General features: G+C 44.9%; 1 protein-coding gene across 2 annotated transcripts in view; it reads left to right on the top strand.

The window, feature by feature from the left end:
- The first annotated feature begins 2,589 nt into the window (after positions 1-2,589).
- Positions 2,590-17,930, top strand: part of SLC13A3 (solute carrier family 13 member 3) — a 43,927-nt gene continuing 28,586 nt past the window's right edge. The window contains exon 1 of one of the 2 annotated variants that reach the window (XM_033153475.1): positions 2,590-2,698. Coding sequence is in view for 1 of the 2 variants with exons in the window: in XM_033153474.1 (XP_033009365.1) it covers positions 2,799-2,909 (111 nt within the window). In the remaining variant the exon portion in view is untranslated. The other variant, XM_033153474.1, reaches the window with a different exon arrangement.

The following is a 17,930-nucleotide window of genomic DNA, read 5'->3' as shown; positions in this document are numbered from 1 at the left end:
ACCAGTGGTCAGGGATGATGGGAATTGTAGTCCCAAAACATCTGGGGGGCCGAGTTGGGAGGGGCCTGGTCTAGGTGGTCCAATGTCAAAGGATGAGCAATCTGGAAACTGCCATTGAGATACCAGCTCACATTTGAACAAATGTTTTCTGAGGGGCCCTACAGATGTCCCTTTTATTGAGCATCCATGATGATTTGTGTTCATGATGGCATTGGGGCAGTCCTATGCGAAGCCGCTTTCAAGACCGTTTGCACCTGCAAAGGTTTTGTGGTGGCTATACTGCTTCGTTTCCAATTGGGGCATTTCTTGCAACCTTCCTGAAATCCCACCATTTTTTATCCAGGGTATCGTTGTTTTTTTTGTTCTACTTTTGTTGCGCTATAGGTTCCCCTGGGCAACAGTAATGTGGAAGCACTGGGAACGCACCGCAGGACAGCTAATAAAGCAGAACAAATCCACCAGGAATGCCCCATTATTTTGTCAAGAGCGTGGTGCAAAATGCACCCATAAAACACCAGTTCTGGAGGGGCCCTGAGCATTTAAGACTGCTAAGTTAGGTGTGACTGTGGAAGGAAGGGGCAGGGCCGGATTTAGGTTTGATGAGGCCCTAAGCTACTGAAGGTAACGGGGCCCTTTATATGTCCAGCTGTCCTTTGTCAACAACAAATTGTCCCTGGTTTTTTTGTGTGTGTGTACCACTGTATATAGAAATGAGCAAACCAGTGATATTTTAGGGAGCAAGCTAGCAGGCGGGGCCCATTACTTACATCATAGGAGTCTACACAACACAAAACACTGCTACTGTATGTAAGTTTTATTTTATTTGTTTTTTATCTTATATTTTGGAAATGTACATCCAGGTTTTTTCCCCTTTAAATTGTTGGGGTCCCCCAAGAGAGTGGGCGGGGCCCTAAGCTATAGCTTGTTTAGCTTATACGTAAATCCGGCACTGGGGAGGGGCAAAGCTAGGGGAAAGGGGAGTGGTGCCATTAGCTAATTTTAGACTCTGTGCTCAGTTGTCTTGTGAGGGTGTCTCAATAGATGGTAATGCGCATGACTTCACTTGCTTTAAGATGTGATAAGCCAGGCCTTTTGCACATTCTTTGTTGAGGAGCCTGAAACTTCTGCCCCAAAGTCCTGCCTGGACAGCACTACACTCTGACAGGGGGTCAGAGAATGGGCCCTGAACAGCCAAAGCAAAATGAAACTGGGGGGTGCGGGGGGAAGAGAGCAAGTCTTTGCAAAAGTACAAGAATACACGTTTCAGAATTGTCACGCACAGAATTTGAGTGAACAATAATCTCCACTTGTTTTGTTTTTTTAAAAAGGACCAAGCATACAGCTTCCTAGTGGCACGAAGTCAAGCCACATACTAGGAGATCTGCATGACAAGCCTGTAAAAACCTGAGTTGTTTCTTCTTCTTCAAGCAGCTGCAATGTGGAGGCATTTGAGGGCAGCCCCATCATCACAACAATTGGGCCCTGAGCTGTTTAAGGCTTTATAGGTCAAAGCAGCACTTTGAAACTCATTGGCAGCCAATGCAGTTGGACCAAGATTGCCAATATATATTAGTTCATTCACATCATCAGGCAGAAGGTGACTTCTTTCAGAATATAAGGATTTATTTTATTTTATTTTTTAAGTACCAAGAACTAACCTTGTACTGTTTGGAAGTAGCCTGCTGTGTTTGTTCCAGGAAACACAACACCAAGCTGGTCAGTGTTAAGAACTACTACTTAACTTTTAAGGGTTAGCAGTTGAGTTTGCTTTTTTCCTCTTCCACCCCGTCCATCCATGTATCCTTTTGTGCTGTGTCTTTTAGATTGTAAGCCTGAGGGCAGGCACTGTCTTATTGTAAGCCGCCCTGTGAGTCTTTCTTTCTTTCTTTGGCTGAAGAACAGGGCACATATGGTCTAAATAAATAAATAAAGGTTGGGCCAAAAGGTAAGGTTTCCAATTAGAAAATGGCATTCCATCGACGCAGAAGGAACCGCACCTCTCTCTCCAAGTGGGTGACTGCTCACAGGACATATTCGCCTCCACAGACTAGGAAATGGCAGGGTCAGGTGCAACAACAAAAGCATCTGACAGGTTAAACTCTGGGAGAGTGTTCAGAGAAGTGGAGAGGAGAAATAACAAATCCGTGCATAGGAGCCAACTTCTTGGAGTCGAGGTCCCTTCGCCGCCGCTCCCCCCCCCCAATATTTGGGGGGGCTTACCTCCCCCCCATTTTATTCAAGTTGGCACCCCTGAATCCGCGGGTTTGGCTGTTCACTTTCTTCCTTTCCTGCCTCCCCACTACTAAAACTTTTGTCCTGGCGCCACTCCAGCCAAGGAGAAGTTCCGTGGTCCACCAGGCCCACCACGTGCAGCGCAAAGGAGCGAAACTTTGGAGCTGGCGCGCCTTGCGCAAAGGACGCACAGCGCGCTCGGCGGATGCCGGCTCAAAAGCTGCGCTCCTTTGCGCTCCACGTGACGATGAGCCGCTTGCTCGCTTCTCCTCGGTCTCCGGCTGGAGCGGGGTGGAAGAGGGGGCAGCCCCGAGGAGGCGGTCCCGTCCCTTGAAGGAGGAGGAGGCGGAGGCGGTCACGGCCGCGGCTCCCTCTCCTGGCTCTCCGGATCGGCCGATGGAGCGGGAGGTGGGAGTCGGTCGGGCTGGCGGACGGCGAGCCCCGTGCTCCCTGCCGCCGCCCCTAGGTAAGAGCCCTGCCTCCTTCGCCCTCCTCCCTCCCCCGGGATAAAGCGGCGGCCCGGGCGCCGCGGCCGGTCTCTCCCAAGCCGGTCCGGTCGGGTTATTATGGCAGCGCTTGGAGCCCTAGTGAAGAAAGTGTGGAGTATCCGCCGCTACCTGGTGCTGCTCTGCACCCCGCTGGTGCTGCTGCCTGTCCTCTTCAGCCTGCCCCCCAAGGTAACCCTTTGCCCCCACCCCGCCCGCCGTGAAAGCCACCCTGCAAGGGGCTTCTTCCTCCTCTCCGCCTCCCCCTCCACTGCCTTCTTTGCCCTAGTAAAAGTCGCTGTACCCCATCTCCTGCTTCTAGAGTAGCCACCAGCCCATTTCATCTTGCTCTTCCCCCTTTCTGCAAGGAGCCTTTACTTCCTTTCAACAGCTGTGCAGCAGGCAGAGCTTCAACAGGCAGTGAGTTCCCTGTTGCTTCACCTGTTGACTGTCTGTCTGTTGACATTGTCACACAGTCGTTTAAAGGCGGAGGTGACTTATCAAGAAGAGGGGGGAACGGCAGTGTGTAACCCACGTTCCTTAGTACCACCTGAGTCTCCAACTCAATTACCACCCCCTCTTAGTCCCTTCTCCCACCAAGAACCCTCCCCATCTTCTGTTTTCAGAAAGGCTGCACTCCCCTTTAGAAAACCAGTTTCCTGCAAAAAGTACTCAAATAATTCCTTCATTCTGCAACAGTCATCAGACTATTGGGAATAGTTCCTTGCCCTCTGCCCTAACTTCTTGTACCTCCCTAATCCCTGTCAAGATAATATTACGATTTCTGCTGTCGCTATTCTCTGCTTCCCTAATATCTATCCTGCTAACCCAAATAACTTCCAGCAGCAGCTCTTTGTACTCCCCAATATTCCCATCCTGTATTTCACAAGAGCAATTCATTGCCTTCTGCTCCCTGCACTTTGACTGCTTGTAGGGAACTGTGGCTACTAATGAAACTCAAGTTAACGAAGAGCAGAGGAAGCTAAGCTGCCTTAGACCAAGTCAAACCCACTGGTCCCTCTAGCTCAATATGAATGGCAGTGGCTCTCCAAGGTTTAGGGAACCTCTCCCAGCCGTACCTGGTCATGCTGGGGATTGAACCCAGCACCTTCTGCATTCAAGGCGGATGCTCTACCGCTGACCTATAGCCCTTCCTCCAAAGGTTGCCACACTGATGGTTGTTCTGGTCCATAATCTCTTTGTCATCTCCTACTTAATGTTGCTTCCAACCAAGGAACCACATGTTCATTGTCCTTAAGGGAACTCAGGTTACCTCCAGACTGTTACTATTTTGGGAGGTGGGGTGGGATTGAAGCTCCTATCAGAAATGTATGTGTGTGCAATTAAACTGGGTTAAACTGCTCTGCTGACTGCATGCAACAAACCTACCTTTTTATTTAAAAAATTGGACTTTTTGCTGTTGAGAAAGTGATGGGGAAATGGAATTAAAAGTGTGGGATGGCCGAATGATTAATGGGAAGACGCATAAACATTGCATAAGCAAGCCGGAATGAACGCTTACTGTGTAACTTCCCCTCAAATTGGGACGAATGCTTGAGAATGACCAGAGACAGTCTAACCTCTACTTAAGCTTTGTGCAAGTAAATTGGGAGGAATGATTAATAAATATAGGTTGTCTGCAGGAGACAATGAACTAAACCCAAAACGCTTTCTCAGTTTTGGAGAGTATTTCTTCAAGAAATTGGCTGGTCTGCTGTCCGTAGAAAAATCCATTCCTGTAACACCCAGCTCTCTACCTTTTCCCTTTACCTTATCAAAAACCTTTTCCTACTTGCCCACTTTAAGGAATATCCCCTCCTCCAAACGAAATGACCATCCCCTTTAAAAAATCCCCCTTTGCCTTTACCCTTTTGCCACTTTGTAACCCTAGGACCAACTCCCCAGATTAACATCATGTCACTTTTAAATGTCACCCTGACGATATACAGCTCAAGTGATCAACTGCTTCCCCCAAAGCCAATCTTTCTCCCCTGCCCCAACTAAATAGTTGCCTCATCTTAAACTTTTTTGGAAGTCTCTTATTATCACAGACTTTTGATCTTCAATACGGGATCAGCACCCGATTTAGGGAAGTGCAGGCAAGTTCCCCTGCACAGGGCGCCGAGCCAAGAGGGTGCAAAATTGAGAAGATCCAGCATGGAGAAGATCCATTGGGGGTTGTCAAATTTTGGCCTTGCTCAGGGCACCATACTACCAAAGATTACCAAAGTCCTCCCTTGTAATTACTGTCATTACAAGTCCCCGCAATTACTGTTGCAGTGCATTTTTTGATGGTAACATGATCCATCTGTCATTATCCAGGGTAGCCAACAGGGCTCACCTCCAGATGTTGCTGGCCTAGAACTGGGCATGTTGAATTAGAATTGGAGCCCAACAACATGGGGTCCCCATCTCTGCCACAGAAAAGTAACATCTAGCCCAGGTTACTGGAGAATACTCTGTCCCACTCTGTAACAGAAAATTCCCACAAAGCATATTTAGCTTACTTTGCTTCAAGAGCTGCCCTTTGTTCATTGTCACGCACGTCACAGGGAAATAATTCCCTGGAGAAACTCCTAGGCCATGTCCACTGCTGCCCCATTGAATGCCATTTCCAGGCAGTTTTTCTTCTTGCCTTTCTCCAAGCTACACAGATCAATAAAAGGCATCACCTCTCTCGTAATAAAAGGCACCTCCTCACTTGTTCTTTGTTTCTGTTTCTCGCTCCTGCTTCCAAAATGCTGCCCCTCACAGCTTATACAGAAGGTGCTAGTTCACAGATGCTTCAAAGGGCCTTATCAACAAAGGATGAACACTGCAACTTTATGCATGTTTCCTCGGGAGTAGGTTGCACTGTGGGGTTTACACCTAGCTAGGCAAGTGTGCATCCTGAGAATCATGTGTCTTCTTTGGAGTGGAGGTACATAAGGCAAGGCTGATGGGCAACTTTCTAAGCAATTCCCTGTGGCTTTTCCTGCCGCAGGGGGAACTTTAATTACAGACTTACAATTTAAGCTGTTTGTGTAACACCTGTAAATGGTTCATATTAATGTAGTAGTATGGAAACCATAACTTTAATAAAGAATAAGCTGAGGTGGGTGTGGGGAATGGTGCAGATTTTTCCTCATATGCTTAGAATGGTCCACCTCCCCTTTCTCTCCTTGCCAAGTTTGGACTGGGGCTTTCAGAGCTGCATTCATTGGGATGGAAGGGATCCGCAACTGGGACACACAGTTCTCATTCTCCAGCGGTACATGCCTTTTCTTTCTGGTCTCGTCTACGGCTTCTGCCCCTAAAGCTGAAATCTCTGCCAGATTATTGTCTGTTTCACTCTTGGGACAGTCTATGCTGCTGTGCATGGACTTCACCACCTCTGTTTTCCAAGCTATTATGCGTCTCCCACAGTGCCTTTATCTGCATCTTTGCCATTCCTGAATACATACAGGACTGTTATTCCAGGGCATATTGATACCGCTCTCAACTGCATCCCCACCCATCAAACAGGGCAAGCTATCACGGAAAATTCCCCCCTCCGCATCAAGAATTGAATAGGTCCTCTCAGCTCACAGCTTAAACCAGGAGCTCTCTGCTTCACCCCTTCCCACCAACCTCCAGACGTCGCTCTGGTTTGTCTGGCAGAGCCCTACAGGTTCACTGGAAAGGATTACAATATCATCCAGGTCACACGGGGAATGGGAAGATGACATTTCTGAGACAACCGTTTAGTGACGCTTTTTAGCAGCCTTGTTTTCCTGACAGACTTTCTCTAACTTGACAAAAATCTGTCAAACCAAAATGGGTCGAAGACAGCAAAGGGACATATACGTATATAGTTTGGCCCATCATATCGCACTGTCTTTTGAGCTCCTTCCACTGTTTCCCAAAGCTAGGAAAAGTCGGGGCAGGTCAGAGTTAGCTGGGATTTGAACCTGGCCCATCTGCCTCCAAGCCCCATGTTGGATCCAGTGCATGGTATGGCATCTTTGCCAGTCTATGAAACCTGCTTACCACATTGGTTGACTAATGGGAGGTGTGATCCCACACAAGAGTTTTAATGTTGCAAACAAGCCTTTCAGATATTGCAAACAGGACACTGGTAACAGGTGTCCCCCACCCCCTTAAAATCCATTGGTTTTTCAGCAGGAAGAGTAAATTCAGATTAAATGGAGGCGGGAAAAATGCATATTGATGTTGATGCTGTCATGTGCAGGCTGTAAAAACCTTACATGCATGAGTAACACTGATCCCACAACAAACACCTGTCTGGAAATACCCATAGTTGCTCAAAGTATATTCTATTCTTAAGGACTAAGATACACATGATGTTGAATGCATATTTGCTTCTAATATGTGTGTGTGTGTGTGTGTGTGTGTGTGTTTAAGGCAATCAGCTTCAGGGTGGAGGAAAGGAAAAGCTGTTAATTTATGGGATCAGAGCAGGCATGGAGAATAAATGCAACTCTTTTCTACTTTAGTAGATTGGCACTAATGGGGGATTTCCCCCAAAGGAAATGCCAGCTTCAGAAGAGTGATTTTTGCAAGGGAGAAAATGATTTTTAAAAAATCCCCCCCTGCAACCCACTCCCCCATCCCAGCTGATGCAATATCCATGTTCCAAAAAGTACATATTAGATGCAAACACATCTGATTAACAGCGCTTGCCATTAGCTTAACTAGAAAGGGGCTGTTGGAAGGGGAATGTTCTAGCAGGGCTGTTCTCACCTCTGGACTTTGTCCAACCTCTTTGGTTGTGGATTTGTTAACTTTCTAGCTTCGTTGTAAAGAATATGGGCATTTAAAACAAATAAAGAAATTACCGTGTTTCTCCTAAAATAAGACACCGTCTTATATTTTTTTTTGCTCAAAAAAACACAGTATGGCTTATTTTCAGGGGATGTCTTATTTTAACCGTGTCACATCGGTACGCTGCATAGCCACACCTCTCCAGGCTGTTTTAATGGGAGGTACCACGTCACTATGGCTTATTTTCGGGGTATGGCTTATTTTTGGGGAACGGCTTATATTTCGCAAATGCATAGAAATCCTGCTATGGCTTATTTTATGGCTATGTCTTATTTTAGGAGAAACAGGGTAGTATGTGTTTGTTCTTGAGTATATTGCTTGGACAAGTTTCCCTATCAAAGCCCCTTTTGCCAAAAAGAGATGTTAGGTCCAATGCATTTTTCCGCAAGCACGTTCCCAGGATGCTGTGATTCCTATGAGTGTTTCATCAGTGTACATGGCTCTTTACAAAGCAATGTTGGCAAAAGTCCCTGCCCCAAGGAGCTTACAGTCTGTGTCAGGACTGGCCCAACTGCAGAGGCAAGCAGGGTGCTGGAGTTAAAAAGATGTTTTCTCCAGTGCTGTGAATGGCTCAGAAAGAAAGCTGTGGTCTGGTTTTAGGGTATGTTCATATTATGATATACTCTGCATCCAGTAGGCTCCCACTGTTAGTTTTGAAACTGAATTCGCACACCGTTAGCCAGCCCATATTGATCCTGTAGTTTCTTGACAAACATGCTTGATGCATTATTATTATTATTATTATTATTATTATTATTATTATGCAAACCAGCTTCAACCCAACTAGAAAACTAGAAGCAGAGTAAAGGGTTGGTTCACATCACCACAACAGGCACTGTGCATGCGCAGATGAGTGCGTATGCGCACATGACAGCTTAATGAATTAGGACTTCATGGGGAATGTCACAGGGGCAGGGAAACCAAAGATGTCTTGCAGGTTGGGTGAAGACACCTCTACCAACTCTCTCTAACGTGAACAGCACAGCGAAAATGTGGCTTGAAACGCAGCGGGTGGTGGTGACGAACGACTTTGCTGTGTTTTAACCTGCTGAGATGAATGTACTCTTAGACAACAAGATGCACAGTGGCAGCTTAGCAGCTTGATGGATGGGCAATATTCCATGCATTCCAGAAGAGGCAAGAGAGAACCTTCCACTCTCTGCCAGCTGCCCAGAGCATGGGCAGATTTGCAAATGGGAGAAAGCAATCCATCAGTCAATAACTTTGAAGAACTAGAACGGGAGGCACAAAAGGGAAACCAAAACAATCAGACTTGTGGAACACAATCTCTATGAGGAAGGGCTACAAAGACTTGAGGCTTTTTAGTGTGGAGAAAAGCCAAGCATGGGGAGATGTGATAGAAGCTTACAGAAGTATGCGTGATGTGGGGAAAAACTGAATGAAGATAAGCAGTTATGCCTCTCTTGTATTGCTAGAATTTGGGGACTTCCAGTAAAAGGGGTAGATAAAAGGCTTTACACAATTTGTGATTAATTTATGGCATTTGCTGCCGTCCCACAAGATGTGATGGCTATCTCAGATGGCTTTAAAATGGGACCCTTTTATTCATGGAGGATAAGTCTGCCACAACATTTAAACCACTCTCAAGACACATGGCTTCTTCTCTAAAAGAATCCTGGGAATGGTAGTTCACTGGGAATTGTCGCTCTGTGAGGGGATTCTTTGAGGGGGAAGTCATGTGCGTTGAATGTGTTTTAAAGCCGCCCAGAGTGGCTGAGGCTGAGGCAACCCAGACAGATGGGTGGCGCTGTGGTCTGAACCACTGAGCCTCTTGGGCTTGCCGATCAGAAGGTCGGCAGTTCGAATCCGCTCTGTCCCAGCTTCTGCCAACCTAGCAATTCAAAAGCATACAAGTGCAAGTAGATAAACAGGTGTGGCGGGAAGCTGAACAGTGTTTTCCGTTGCGCCAGAAGCGGTTTAGTCATGCTGGCCACATGTCCCGGAAAAGCTGTCTGCAGACAAACGCTGGCTCCCTTGGCCTGAAGCGAGATGAGCGCTGCACCCCATAGTCGCTTTTAACTGGACTTAACCATCCAGGGGTCCTTTACCTATATATGATGATGATGATGATGTATGCCCCTAAATGTAACATCCAGGTTTCAGAGGCACTTGGTCTCTAAATTATCAGCTTCTGGAGAGCAGGAATGCAGAAGGGCTATTGATGCCTTCCCTATTGCTTTTTTAAAAAAATTATTTATTATTATTTTTTATACTTTACTACTACAAAAACAAATCCTACGTACATTCTCATACATTTTTCAATTTTGGCTAACAAAGCCATGACTTCCCTCAGTCCTTCCACATGGCTTTCAGAATTATATCATAATATTATACTTATTTAATCAACCATTGCTTACATTATCATAAAATTCCTACTTACTCTAACTACCATACTTACAATAATATTTCTACACATTAACTACAAAACTTCTTGAAGTCCTATTAGCGTGTTCAATTGTAAATTGTCTTTTAAATAATTCATAAACTTTAACCAGTCTTTGATGAATTTCTGGTCCCGCTGTTCCCGGATTCTTCCCGTCATTTTATCCAATTCTGCATATTCCATCAGTTTCACTGTCCATTCTTCTTTCGTCGGTAATTCTTCTTGTTTCCACCTTTGTGCTAGCAAAATCCTAGCTGCAGTCACTTCGTACTGGAAAAGTTTAATGTCCTTTTTTTCAATGTCTGTACCTACAATACCTAGTAAGAAAGCTGCAGGATTCTTAGCAAAGTTATATTTCAACATTTTTCTTAACTCATGATATATCATATCCCAATATACTCTCACCTTCTTGCACTCCCACCACATATGATAAAAAGTACCGACAGCTTCTGGAGAGCAGGTATGCAGAAGGGCTATTGATGCCTTCCCCATTGCAAGTGGGCTCCCCAGAGGCATTTCCCCTGGGAAAGAGGGTGTTCAGCTAGGCATACCTTTAGTTCTTAAGCTTTATTTATAAAGGGTAGATATTTTTAGCACCTCAATCTACTTGTGATCATTTTATGCGCTGTTGAATGTTCTGCTGCTCAGCATGCAGTAAGTCAAAAGGGAAGGATTTAATTCGCCCAAGGTGCAAAAAAAAATCTTTAGTTCTGACAGGAGAGACGGGAAACAGAGGAGAGAATGGGGGTGTACTTGAAACAAACAGGCCTGATGAAAGAGTTGTGGTCATTTCCCATGTAGCCTATCTGCTCAGGACAGCTACTTCGATGCTGTTTTTTTGTAGACACAGAACTTTATTCCTCATCTCACTGTATCCTCAACACTGGAATAAGATGGCTTTGTGAAATTTCATTTGCTACCGCAGCATGTAGGATGGAAGGGCTCCTTTAGGATTTTATTGTTCATAATTTCCTTTTGTTTCTGCTCTTGAGGTAATTTAGGTAATTCAAAGTGCCTATGTACAGTTTCATTTGCCTCAAAGAGTAGAAACAGGATTACATAATGGATATTTTAATTCCTTTTGGGGACTTGTAAATATCTCATTGTATTAGTTTGCTACACATACATTAGCTGAATAAACAGCTTTATTAGATTCTAATGCTTTTTGAACTTGTAAGCCCAAATGTAGGGGTGTGGGGAACAGTGGGCTGTCTTATAACTGCCGAATATTCTCATCAAACAGAGCTCAGCTTTCGGATGAATAATAGGTATTGTATTCCTCATGCTGTACTTGGATTTTGGCACATTTGAGGCTGAATCTCAGAGGTGTTCTGTTCTGTTCTGGTTTTCTGCACTTTCGGTAGGCCCATACAGAATTGTGACCTGAGTGCAACCCACAGGACATCTATGAGGGCACTAGGACAGGGGATGGGAACTTGTGGCCCCCTCAGTGTTGTTGGTCTACATCTCCCACTATCCCTCATCATCACTGGGGGCTGATGAGAGTTGTAGCCCAACAAAACTGGGAGGGCTACAGGTTCCAAACCCTGCCCTAGAAGCTTATTAATCCTCCTGTTTCACTTCTTACCCAGGCCTGCAAAATATTCAGGCTAACATAGATAGCTGGGTGGTTGCATTTGGCTTGGTGGATCACAAGTTGTGCAGGCTTGGATTACAACAAGGTCTTTTAAGTTGCATATTTGTGTACAGGACATTGGGTAGGGGGTAGTACCTCTGGAGGGGGACAAGTTGTGGTCCTTCTGGGGCAGTTTGTCCACCTTTGGCCTCCACCCTGCACTCGGATCTCACCTGTGGCTCATAGAAGCTGCTTGATTTTGGAGCAGAAGGAGCCAGCAAGCCTTTCTGCTTCATATTGAAGGGGAAGAAATGGAGGCAGTGAGAGATTTTACTTTCTTGGGTTCCATGATCACTGCAGATGGTGACAGCAGTCATGAAATTAAAAGACGCCTGCTTCTTGGGAGAAAAGCAATGACAAACCTAGACAGCATCTTAAAAAGCAGAGACACCACCTTGCCGACAAAGGTCCATATAGTTAAAGCTATGGTTTTCCCAGTAGTGATGTATGGAAGTGAGAGCTGGACCATAAAGAAGGCTGATCGCCGAAGAATTGATGCTTTTGAATTATGGTGCTGGAGGAGACTCTTGAGTCCCATGGACTGCAAGAAGATAAAACCTATCCATTCTTAAGGAAATCAGCCCTGAGTGCTCACTGGAAGGACAGATCCTGAAGCTGAGGCTCCAGTACTTTGGCCACCTTATGAGAAGAGAAGACTCCCTAGAAAAGACCCTGATGTTGGGAAAGATGGAGGGCACAAGGAGAAGGGGACGACAGAGGACGAGATGGTTCGACATTGTTCTTGAAGCTACCAACATGAGTCTGACTAAACTGTGGGAGGCAGTGAAAGACAGGCGTGCCTGGCGTGCTCTGGTCCATGGGGTCACGAAGAGTCGGACACAACTGAACGACTAAACAACAGCAACACAAATGATTGCTGGAGGAGAAGGCAGGGCAGTAGCAGGTAGTTCGAAAAGCCATGTTCTTGGTAAGGGAGCACAGGGGACGTTCTTAATGAGGAGCTTGCCGCTACACCATCAAATGGGACTCTGTGTCAGTGATACCCAGTTCTGAAGTAAGCAGCAGTGATGTAGGTCTTTTCTGCTCAAGAGGAGGCTCTTAGCAACAATTGAGTTCAGGGAATCCTTTGAGGCCAAGAAAGAAAATGGTATATGAGCTGTGACCTTGATTATCACATGGCTGTTTCTTTAGACGAGCAGGGCCTACTGTTCTATATATCTATCCTGGCTTTGAAAGCTCTTATTTGGAAAGGCAGGGGATTCATTCATTTTATTTAGAGCATTTGTAGAGTCAAAAAGGCTCTCAGAATGGCTTACATACATCTATTAAAACAAGACAGTCCCTGCCTCCAGGCTTACTAGTTGGAAAAACCAACAACCATGGCACACAAGGTAAAACGAATGGGGAAGGAAGAGGGAAAGAACAAGCTCAGTCACCAATTCTAAAATAGTAGTTCTTATAGTGGCCAGCTGGCACAAAAACAGTTCGTGGCTAGGGGTGCCTGACAGACCTGGAATTTCAGCAGAGATGAAATAAATAAGAAACAAATTAAGGTGGGGCAGAATAGCAGAGGGTCGATACGAAACTGCAGGCAAATGTGGGGAGAGAGGGAGGGGGCTCCTTCCACCCCCTACAAACTCTTGTATTTCCTGGATTGCAGCTTTCAGGGGCTCTAAAGTTTATTTCTTAAATAAATTCTCCAGAGAAGTGGTTCCCAATTAGCTAAGTACTGCAGACTCCTTATTTTTCAAAAGCTAAGCCACGGACCCCCTACTTTTGAAAATTTTGATAATTCTATGCTAGTTACATGTGCAAAACAATTTTTTGAAGAAGATGTGGGGTAGTCTTTAATAAGCAAAGGATTTTAGACATAATGAAAAACAGACCATAAAATTTGTGGTATTACCACAAATTGCCTCTTCCCAGACAGTAGGAAAAATTTGTCTCCATTGCTCCACTACAACTGAATAATAATAATAAAAAAAACTGTGTCCCTAACTTGCAAGTGTTCTATATGCAGAAGGCTTTTTATATGAGAGGGTATTCAAACAAGCTATTGCTTCATTGTAATCTGAGATGGTACATCTTAGCAAAGCTTTACAGCATATGGTTGTGCTAACTGAGGGATCTTGCACCTTCAAGACATAGGTGAAGGCTTGGTCAGGGCATGCTAAAGTATTGGTGAAGACTGAGAACCACTGCTCCAGAGTGTTCATTTTTTGAATAATGGAAGAAAACCTGTTATTTGCTGATAGATGGGAATACACTACATGTAAACTTTCTCTGTTTGCCTTAATAGCCCAGTGGATCAGGCACAATTATATTACACAGCATGGGGGCGGGGCGGGGGGGCAGGTGCTGTTGGTATTTTTGTGATGACCAATGACAAATTTGCTTGAATGACTGGTTTCATTTAATTGATCTATTTTTTAATTTTATTTTAAATCATACCACTTAATATAGCAAAGCTGTCCAAGCAGTTTACATAACAACAGATACAATGGCATTCAATGAAGCTTCCCCAAAATCATATTGCAGCAAACCAAAACTATATATCACAAATGTACAAAATTAAAACTGATGTATCTATGGGTGTAGCCAGGATTTTTGTTGGGGGGGGCAGGCCTTTTGTTGAGGGGACAGAACCTCAGTTATTAATTGGGGGGCAGCTGCCCCTCCCTGCTCCCCCTGGCTACGCCCATGGATGTATCCAAATCCAAGAAAGTTCAGCAAAGCCATTTGTTGACTGACAGAAACCTATAGAGCTTGTGACTCCATACACTAGCCTAGTGGTTCTCAATATGGACCTCAAATGGGAGAAACAGGCAGTTCCCAGGAGTGATTGTATGAGCAGATGATGATGATGATGATGATGATATATTATTTATACCCCGCCCATCTGGCTGGGTTTCCCCAGCCACTCTGGGCGGCTTCCAGCAGAATATTAAAAACACGATAAAACATCAAATATTAAAAGCTTCCCTAAACAGGGCTGCCTTCAGATGTCATCTAAAAGTCAGGTAGTTGTTTATTTCTTTGACATCTGATGGGAGGGTGTTCCACAGGGCGGGGGCCACCACTGAGAAGGCCCTCTGCCTGGTTCCCTGTAACTTGGCTTCTTGCAGTGAGGGAACCACCAGAAGGCCTTCAGCGCTGGATCTCTGTGTCCGGGCAGAATGATGGGGGTGGAGATGCTCCTTCAGGTATACTGGGCTGAGGCCGTTTAGGGCTTTAAAGGTCAGCACCAACACTTTGAATTGTGCTCGGAAACATACCGACTGGGAGCCAATGTAGGTCTTTCAAGACCGGTGTTATGTGATCCCGGCGGCAGCTCCCAGTCACCAGTCTGTCTGCCGCATTCTGGATTAGTTGTAGTTTCCGGGTCACCTTTAAAGGTAGGTCCACATAGAGCACGTTGCAGTAGTCCAAGCGGGAGATAACCAGAGCATGAACCACTCTGGCAAGACAGTCTGCAGGCAGATAGGGTCTCAGCCTGTATACCAGATGGAGCTGGTAGACAGCTGCCCTAGACACAGCTGTCCATGGACAGCTGTGAGTCCAAAATGACTCTCAGGCTGCGCACCTGGTCCTTCAGGGGCACAGTTGCCCCATTCAGGACCAGGGAGTGCCCCACAACTGCCCATCCCCTTTCCCCCAAGAACAGCACTTCTGTCTTGTCAGGATTCAACCTCAATCCGTTAGCCACCATCTTTCTTGACCCCACTTAGAGCCAAAATAGATTTGACATTAATTACGCGAACCTGATGTGGACCCACGCATGAATGCATACATAATCATGGGGCTGAATTTGCATGTGCTCCTGTTTGCTCTTTTTTGTCTGTTTTCGTACTGTTTGACTGTGGAATTAAGGATATCCAGATTTTACTCCCCTGTGATATTTGAGACTGCAGTGCCATCTGACCTGACCAGGCCTGAAGGCAAACTGAGCAGCAGTGCTGGTGCCAGACTTCAGGAGGCCCAGAAGCTCGGCTCTCATTCAAAACTGGCGCCACAGTGCACTGCTGAGAAGTACCTGGGGCCCTGGCACAGAGGGCAGGGGATTGCATTCATTTCAGATGAAGCATGGCCCTTCCAAGCCCCTGGGATTCTTGGCCAATGCCCAACCTGGTTGATAGCTAGTGCCAGGCCTGGTGACCACACATTCCACATACCTTCCTGCTTTATCATCTGAGTAATGAGTTCCTTCTCAGGGGTTAAGGCTTGATGGGGTACTTTGCTCTGTCCAGTGGGGTAGGCAGAACAAGAAGGGGGGGGTACACAGTGGATGTGGCTATTCATTTAGCTCAGTGGGAATGTTTCTTTTATATATGTATAATTTTTATTAATTTTTTCTAATTTACAATTCAAAACATTCATTTAGACAACCTTAAATCAATGACTTCTTCTCTTTCCATGGTCCATTTTGCACACCATAGTAAAGGTAAAGGGACCCCTGACCATTAGGTCTGGTCATGTCCAACTTTGGGGTTGTGGCGCTCATCTTGCGTTAATGGCCAAGGGAGCTGGCGTACAGCTTCTGGGTCATGTGGCCAGCATGACTAAGCCGCTTCTGGCGAACCAGAGCAGCGCACGGAAACACCGTTTACCTTCCCACCTATTTATCTCCTTGCACTTTGACGTGCTTTCGAACTGCTAGGTTGGCAGGAGCTGGGACCGAGCAACGGGAGCTCACCCCGTCATGGGGATTCGAACCGCTGACCTTCTGATCAGCAAGCCCTAGGCTCTGTGGTTTAACCCACAGCACCACCATACATACCTGCATATTTTACATGAACTAAACCTTTCAGTATTCCATTGTTACAACCATCAGAACTTATTTACACTGCTGAATTTATCTTAATGCTTCCAGTGTTTTTAAATGTGCACAATTTTCACCCATAAACATTTTCCATTCTTCTTTAAATGTATGTTCTTCTTGCTCTCTTATTATATATGTTAAATCTGCAAGCTGTGTGTATTCCATCAGTTTAGGTTGCCATTCTTTGGTTGTAACCTTGCTTGTTTTCCATTTTGGGGCTAGCAAAACACGGACTGCAGTAGTGGCATACATAAATAACCCTTTTTGACACCTGGGAATTTCCCTCTGAATTATTCCCAACAAAAAGGACTTTGGGGTTTTTTTTTTTTGAAAGGTACTTTTAAACATTTTTTCCATTTATTATATATCATTTCCCAACACTCTCTTATCCCTTTACAAGTCCACCACTTGGTGATAGTTTTAGCTTACACCACCCCACTTTCTGTAAAGTTTTGCAGGCATGGGACTGGGAGAGGAACTGGACTTAGTTTAGGGTGTAGACTTGGGGCTTCATCCACACTTTCACTTGCCCCCTATTTTGATCACGTTGTGTGCTAATTCCATTGGGCCCCAGAGCTCTTCACATTGTTCCATGGCTGCGCTTTGCAAAAATGCAATCTTACCTGGTGAAATGAAGCAAAATCCCTCTTCAGGTTTTCCGCACATCTGATAAGATCCAATTCAGTGGGTAAGATCGGATTTCCGCAAGGCATAGCTGCATTACATGATACAATCAAAATATGGGGCAAGCAAAAATGTGGATGAACCCTAGGTTTGCTCCTTCCTCAGAACCTGAGATGATGCTATTCTAGCATTGGCATATACCCCAAATCTGCCAATGCAGAGAGCTTAAACTGGCTCTTAAGCCTCCCCAGTCAGTGGAGCACATGGCTGTGCCTTACATGTTGCAGCTTTTATTTCAACCACGATTGATTGGTTCTTTAACACATTGATTAAAAAGTACTAAGGTATGCATCTTTTTTGTTCCTGTGACAGTTTGGCTGCAGAAGGAATTTTACCATAGCAAAATCTGAGAAGGGGAGAGGGGAAATATTATGGGTATTAATGATTTGTGGAATATTAAAACTAGGCATTGCTCAGCAGCTGATAATATTTTATTAATATTAATAAAGGAAGTAGTGAATTTAATCATTTATGCCTGTAAATTCTTTATAAATCCAATATATATAAGGGGAAAATTCAGAATACCTATTCTTGTCTATGTGATGGAAAGGAAGGATGTGCATTACTGAAGAAAAAACTGACATCATAACACAGGATTTTTTATTTTTCTGATCCCATTAATCACTCATTCTTAACCAACATAATGTCTAGAAATTAGTTGGCTTGTTTTCCTGTTAAGTTGTTGTTGTTGTTGTTGAACCTAAAAATGATAATCTTAGTGAACTACATTTGAATGACACTTTAACTAGATTTTTAAATGTAAAAAGAATGTTCAGTTCCTGAAATGACAGAGAACAGAATTTAAAGATTGCAAGGATATTCATCTGTAAATAAAAATGTGCATATTTTCACCTTCATAGAAAATGGAGACAGAAGCCACCTGCAGACCTTAGATAGGAATTCTGT

The sequence above is a fragment of the Lacerta agilis genome, chromosome 6 (assembly GCF_009819535.1).
Source record: "Lacerta agilis isolate rLacAgi1 chromosome 6, rLacAgi1.pri, whole genome shotgun sequence".
Lineage (NCBI taxonomy): Eukaryota > Metazoa > Chordata > Lepidosauria > Squamata > Lacertidae > Lacerta > Lacerta agilis.
Note: the sequence above shows the minus strand (reverse complement) of the source record. Positions and strands in the feature narration are given on the sequence as shown.